Source organism: Mesocricetus auratus, unplaced genomic scaffold, assembly GCF_017639785.1.
Source record: "Mesocricetus auratus isolate SY011 unplaced genomic scaffold, BCM_Maur_2.0 Super-Scaffold_100676, whole genome shotgun sequence".
Taxonomy (NCBI): Eukaryota; Metazoa; Chordata; class Mammalia; order Rodentia; family Cricetidae; genus Mesocricetus; species Mesocricetus auratus.
Window position 1 is genome coordinate 17,471,468 of NW_024429266.1, and position 6,209 is coordinate 17,477,676.

The window sequence follows — 6,209 nt, forward strand, 5'->3', positions numbered from 1 at the left end:
GTAGCATAGGAAAAAGAAATTAAGAAAAAGGTTAAAGCCCGTCTGATGTGGTGAGTTTTCCAGGTGGCCCAGAATTTAACTTGTCCAAAGAGATAAACGTGAATAGATCAGAACTAGATCTTTAAGGATAGAATTTCTCAATTAGTTGTCAGTGAGTGCACAGTGAAGTATATGTGTATCGGTCATGAAAATAGTAACACCAGAGGATTTGGTGGTGACCTCCAGAGAAGTTCTGGGTTCTTGTGTCTCAGAACAAAGAAGAACCCGGATAGGAGTAAGAAAGCAAGAGGCGAAAACCGTAGGGACGGAGGAGACGGCAGAAGGGCGGGCCCAAGGCGCGGCTGCAGGGGGCGGGGCCGGGATGGTAAAGGACAAACTCAGGGAGGGCTGCCCTGTGACCGCTGCCGCACTTGCTCCAAGTGGTCCTGCGGTCCACCTCTGCCATGATGATCCACGGCTTCCAGAGCAGCCACCAGGACTTCTCCTTCGGGCCTTGGAAGCTGACGGCGGCCAAGACCCACATCATGAAGTCTGCGGATGTGGAGAAGTTAGCTGATGAATTGCATATGCCGTCCCTCCCTGAAATGATGTTTGGAGACAATGTTCTAAGGATCCAGCATGGCTCTGGCTTTGGAATTGACTTCAATGTTACAGATGCACTAAGATGTGTAAACAACTACCAAGGAATGCTTAAGGTAGCTTGTGCTGAAGAGTGGCAGGAAAGTAGGATGGAGGGTGAACACTCCAAAGAAGTTATTAAACCGTATGATTGGACCTATAAACAGATTATAAAGGAACGTTACTTGGAGAATCTCTTAAGTTAAAGGTTGTACCTACAACAAATCATATAGATACAGAGAAATTGAAAGCCAGAGAACAGATTAAATTTTTTGAGGAAGTTCTCCTGTTTGAGGATGAATTACATGATCATGGAGTTTCCAGCCTGAGTGTCAAAATTAGAGTAATGCCTTCCAGCTTTTTTCTGCTATTGCGTTTTTTCTTGAGAATTGATGGTGTGCTTATCAGAATGAATGACACAAGGCTTTACCATGAGGCTGACAAGACCTACATGTTAGGAGAATATACATCACGAGAGCAAAATTGCTAATTTAATGCACGTTCCACCTTCCCTCTTCACGGAACCTAATGAAATATCACAATATTTACCAATCAAGGAGGCAGTTTGTGAGAAGCTAATATTTCCAGAAAGAGTTGATTCTAACCCTGCGGACTCACAAAGCACACCCTCGGAATAGAACGTGGTACAGCCTTCTCTCCGTGTAGAGCCTGCCTGGACACCTCGGCTGTTTGTTATGAGAATTCATTTCCTTGCTTATGCTCAGATTTTCTGTGGCCTTAAAGGAAAATAAAAGAGCGTTACAGGCAGGTTCCACTCACCTCCCATTTATATTGTCTGTCTTCAAATTCCTAATGGAGGTGTATGCTCTGGAGCTAAATTTGGATTCCTAGATTATCCCAAATTGTGACCTCAGCAGCAGTGATGTGTATGTGTCTCAGGAGGGGGACATGATCTGCATCCATCATGAAGCATCGTCTTTTACTGTGAAGAGGCTAATTGTAAATTCCATCACTGAGTTCTGATGCCTTGTGACTTCCATAGGATTCTGACCGCATGTTGATGTACTGCACTGGCTGGACTTTGGGCTGGCTTTCTAGTGTTTATTCGCACTTCTGGAGAGCTGTGATGTGTCACCTAGGAAATTACTCTTGTATTCATTTGTTCCAGTTTCTGGGCAACATCACATTGTGTGTGTTTGTACACACGTGTATTTTTAAAACTTTTCGTTTAAATGTCTTTGTCTCTGAGTAGTGTTAGATTACTTATTTTGATAATTCATTGTTAAAAATTGTGGAGAATTAAAGGGTGGCGGGAAAGATGAGTGTATTCCGGTGAGGAATGCCAAGAAAATGTGTTGGCCATTTCTAAATATGACATATATCATAAAAAAGAAAGCAAGAGGCTTTGTTAAAAAAGGACCCATTTTGACTTTGGACTCTCATCCAACAATGAGAGATGCACTCTCACCCTGAACTCTTGGGGAGGGTCTAGGCCCTGCCCTATATGAAATGACAGAGTATGGACACCCCCATGGAGGGCATCACCCTCCCTGGGGAAATGAGGGGATATTGGGGGGGTTGGTGGGAGGGCACGGGAGGAGGGAAATGGAGAGGGACCTGGAATTGACATGTGAAGCAACCTTGTTTCTAATTTAAATTTAAAAATAATATATATATATATCCCATTTCCCAAGAAGGTGGGGTTTAGTAGCTCAAATGGTAACAATGCACAAAGGATCAAGGCTTTTGTGTCATAAAGTATGTATGAACTTGGTGGGGGGTCATTTGAATAGTGAAGGCTTTTCCACATATGTTCTGTCTCTGCTACATGTGGTACTACATGCACCTTCATGCATTATAGATATTGTCAGTGGATTTCCACACAGTTTTGTGGGTTGCAGTGTTATAAGGAAACATGGATGACCCTCAGAGTGCCCCTCCGCACTTATACCAGTGTCTAGATTTAGTTGTCTGCCAGTGCCAAGGCCGGAGGTGGGGCAAGAAGGGTAGAGAGCTGCCCAGCATTAGGATGGGGACTAGTGTGATGGCCACATTTGATTTAGAGACTGTCCTCAGAGTTCTAGCAAGATGCCTGTGTTGCAGCCATCTGATCAGAATTCCTAAATAGCACATCAGTGTGCCTGTAGCATTCCAAACACCGTCAGAGAAGCAAATGGTTGTTATAATTAGACTTTCTACATCTTAGGAAAAAAAAGATGACACCACTAACTGTTATTTTTCCAGAGAAGAACCTCTAATTAACAATGTGAACAGTTCTCTCATAGCTCATCAATAGAAACAAACTGACATTAGGTAAAAGAAAAGTTTATCTTTGAAGACTGGCCACATGCAACAGTTGTCAGCATCAGGCATAATAGCAGTTTTGTTCTGTTTTTGATGTTACAATAGTTTTAAAATATTTTATTCTGACAGCGCACCTACAGAAAATCAAACAAAATGTGGGCATGGCACTCTTCTGATTGCAAAGAACAATGTCATCTCTACCCTCAGGAGAGAGAAACCAGAAGTTCCCAGGGCCCTGCAGTGTAACAGCCTCTATGTGTCCATCAGGAATCTGCTGGAGAAAACAGAGGGTGACCATAGGAGACAGACAGGGTTCGTTGACTGGCTGTGCCTTAACGCAACCTGGTAGCTTGTGCATGTGTTACACAAGCTGTTGCTTCTGGGTCTCCTTTTGGGTTTGAAATCAGCAGGGCAGTCAGCCATGGATCAGAGAATCTAAAAGCCTGAACCTGGTGATGGGGCGCAGGTTGCTCCGCTGTCAGGAAAGCCCAGGCTCAGGGACAGCGCACGCTAAAGGCAGACCACTGAGTCCCACAGTGCCCGGTGCATTTACATTTTGTGTATCAGGATGTGAAGCAACTTCTCAGCTCTGCTTTCCAGATGGTGACCGTGTTCTGGTAGGGATACTGACCCTGAATTGCTTCTGTGGGTCTATTTTGGGGTTCTGTTGTTCCTTTGATTTATTTATCTCATCTTTGGATGACAGTGCACTCTGGATGAGAGTGGTTTCATCCTAAGCCTTGAGGTTGATTCTCCAGCGTGGCCTTCAATATAGTGAGGGAGGGCTTATTTGGCCTTTCCATACAAACCTTAGAAACAGTTTGTCAGGATTCCCAGAGCAACTTATTAGGATTTTCACTGACTAGTTAGCTCAAGTTGGGAAGCACTGTCATCTGGGTAATATCGAGTCTTCTGATCTTTCCATTTAGTTAGTTGGCTCTAGTCTGACATCTTCCATCAGCTTTGCTGTTTCTTCTTATAGATCATTTATGTATTTTGCTAAGATTTATACCCAAACATTTAATTTTGGGGGGCTTTGATGGAAGTGAGATTGCGTTTCTAATTTCAATTCTCTCTGCTCAGGGGTGATATATCAAAAAGCAATTTACTCTGTGTGTTAATCTTGTGTTCTGAAAACTTGCAGACTGAGGCATGCTTTTTGTTAATTCTGCTGAACTTGATTTTGATTAGCAATATCCAGATAAGAAATTGGCCATCTTTTCTTAAAGGTATTGGTGATTTGGATATCCTTTTTGGTGGAGTGTCTGTTCATGTCTATTGTTTGTTCAGTTAGACTGTATTTTTCTTATAGATTCTTCATACATTTTGGATCTTCCATTTCAAATTTATAATGCAAATACCTCTTCTACTCTGAGGCTTGATTTTTTTTCACTTTCATGGGAGTATTTTTTGTGGAAATGTATTTTTAACTATAGTACAGCACAGTTTATCATTCTTTTATTTTTTACCCTCAACACTTTAATATATCTCTTTTTTTCTGTGCTGACATTTGAACTTAGTACCTTGTACATGCAAGGTAATTACGCTACCACTAAGCTACATCCTCAGCCTCTGTGCCTCCGTGTGTGTGTGTGTGTGTGTGTGTGTGTGTGTGTGTATGTATTGTTTAAGTGCCCATGCCTTGGACTCAGGGAGAATTTTTTAAAATTTAAAAATCACTTCATATTTTTGTTTTGTATTTAGAATTATAATTACATGACTGATTATTTATTTATTTATTTGGTTTCTCTGGAACCAGCTCTTGTAGACCAGGCTGGTCTCAAACTCACTGAGATCTGCCTTCCTCTGCCTCCTGAGTGCTGGGATTAAAGATGTGTGCCACCACCACCCAGCCCACATGACTGAATTTTTGAAAGATTTATTTAATTTTTTTGTGTGTAGCTGTGCGTGTACATGTATGTGTGTGGGTGCATATGTGGGTCAGAAGGGAGTGTTGGGTGCTGTGGAGCTGGGGTTATGGGCATTTATGAGATGCCTGATGTGGGTGATGGGAAATGACCTCAATTCCTCTAATAGAGCACTAAGCACTCCTAATTGCATAGCCATATGTCCATCCTCCATGACACTAACTTCTAGGCATTGTATATGGTAGGAAACATTTTCAATAGAGATAACAATCCCAATACCATTTGTGGAAAGGTAACCCTTATTCTGTGCTACAATGTTGCACTAGAGTCAAATGTCTAGATGTGTGAAGGCTTCTGTCTAGGCTTCCTGTTCAACTCTCTGGTCCATTTATGTGTCCTTATGCTAATTATCCCATACAGTGAACTGCAGAAGCTTTGTTATTTATTTTATTTTTATAGGTTTTTTTTGAAATAGGGTCTCACTGTGTAGCCCTGACTGTTCTGGAACTCACTATATAGATCAGACTGACCTTAAAACTCACAGAGATCTGCCTGATCCTGCCTTCTGAGTGTTGGGATTAGAAGTGTGTGCTACCATGGCCATTGTGTTAAAGTTTTTCAATCTCATCTAGATTATGGAGTGAGGAGTTTGTCTTCCCATATCCCCTTAATTTTTCTAGTCTTTCGATTATCATGTCTCAGCACTAGGAAGGACCATATGGAGGAAACCCATTGTTTTAACTAACCATGAAAGATTAGTCTTTCATGTTAAAAAAACATAAAAACTGAATGTAGTCTTTTTTTCTCTCAAAGCCTTTGTGACTTGTGCTAAGAGTGAGTTATCCATGTTAAAATAAGATTTGGTACTGTACTTGCTTTCCTCAGAGAGCACCCCACTCTTCTCCTGCTGCATGGATTGCTTAGTAATTCTTTTGCTAATGCAAACTAGGCCTTTTTCATTCTCTAGTCACCATAAGTAAAATTATTGTGAAGATTCATTCTTCCTTTATTTTCTTAATGTGCACTGTAATATTAACATACAATCTATACATATACTAGTATAATTATATTAACATGTGATATATTAATATAACATGCATTTAGGTTGGTTTATGTTTTACATTTCCTGTCCTCTTATATTGAACAATTTACTGTCATTGCATGAAATAAGTTCATTATGTTCAAATTTAGCCTCTGACAAGTTCTTAGGACAGGAGTAGAAGGCAGCCAGGGTTCTTGCTGAAGTGTCACAGGAGTAATTGCTTGCCCAGGTGCTAATATTGTTACTCTCTGACACGCCTTGAGCTGGGCTTCTACAGTCTGCATTACTCTCAGCACTACTGTTTTCCCAGGCTCCCACTAGAATGACCCTGTACCCTTGCTTACAGCATTCAACCACTGTGCTAGCCTTAAGTTCCAAAGTCGTCCACATTTCTCCAAATTAAAAAAAAAAACTAT

At 41.3% G+C, this 6,209-nt stretch overlaps 1 protein-coding gene across 1 annotated transcript; it reads left to right on the forward strand.

The window, feature by feature from the left end:
• The first annotated feature begins 410 nt into the window (after positions 1–410).
• LOC101841737 (TIP41-like protein) lies at positions 411–1,404 on the forward strand. Its single transcript, XM_040738941.1, is given in 3 exon segments — positions 411–777; positions 780–1,095; positions 1,097–1,404. Coding segments are annotated over 3 exon segments (810 nt in total). The 5' UTR covers positions 411–443; the 3' UTR covers positions 1,257–1,404.
• The last annotated feature ends 4,805 nt before the right edge of the window (positions 1,405–6,209 follow it).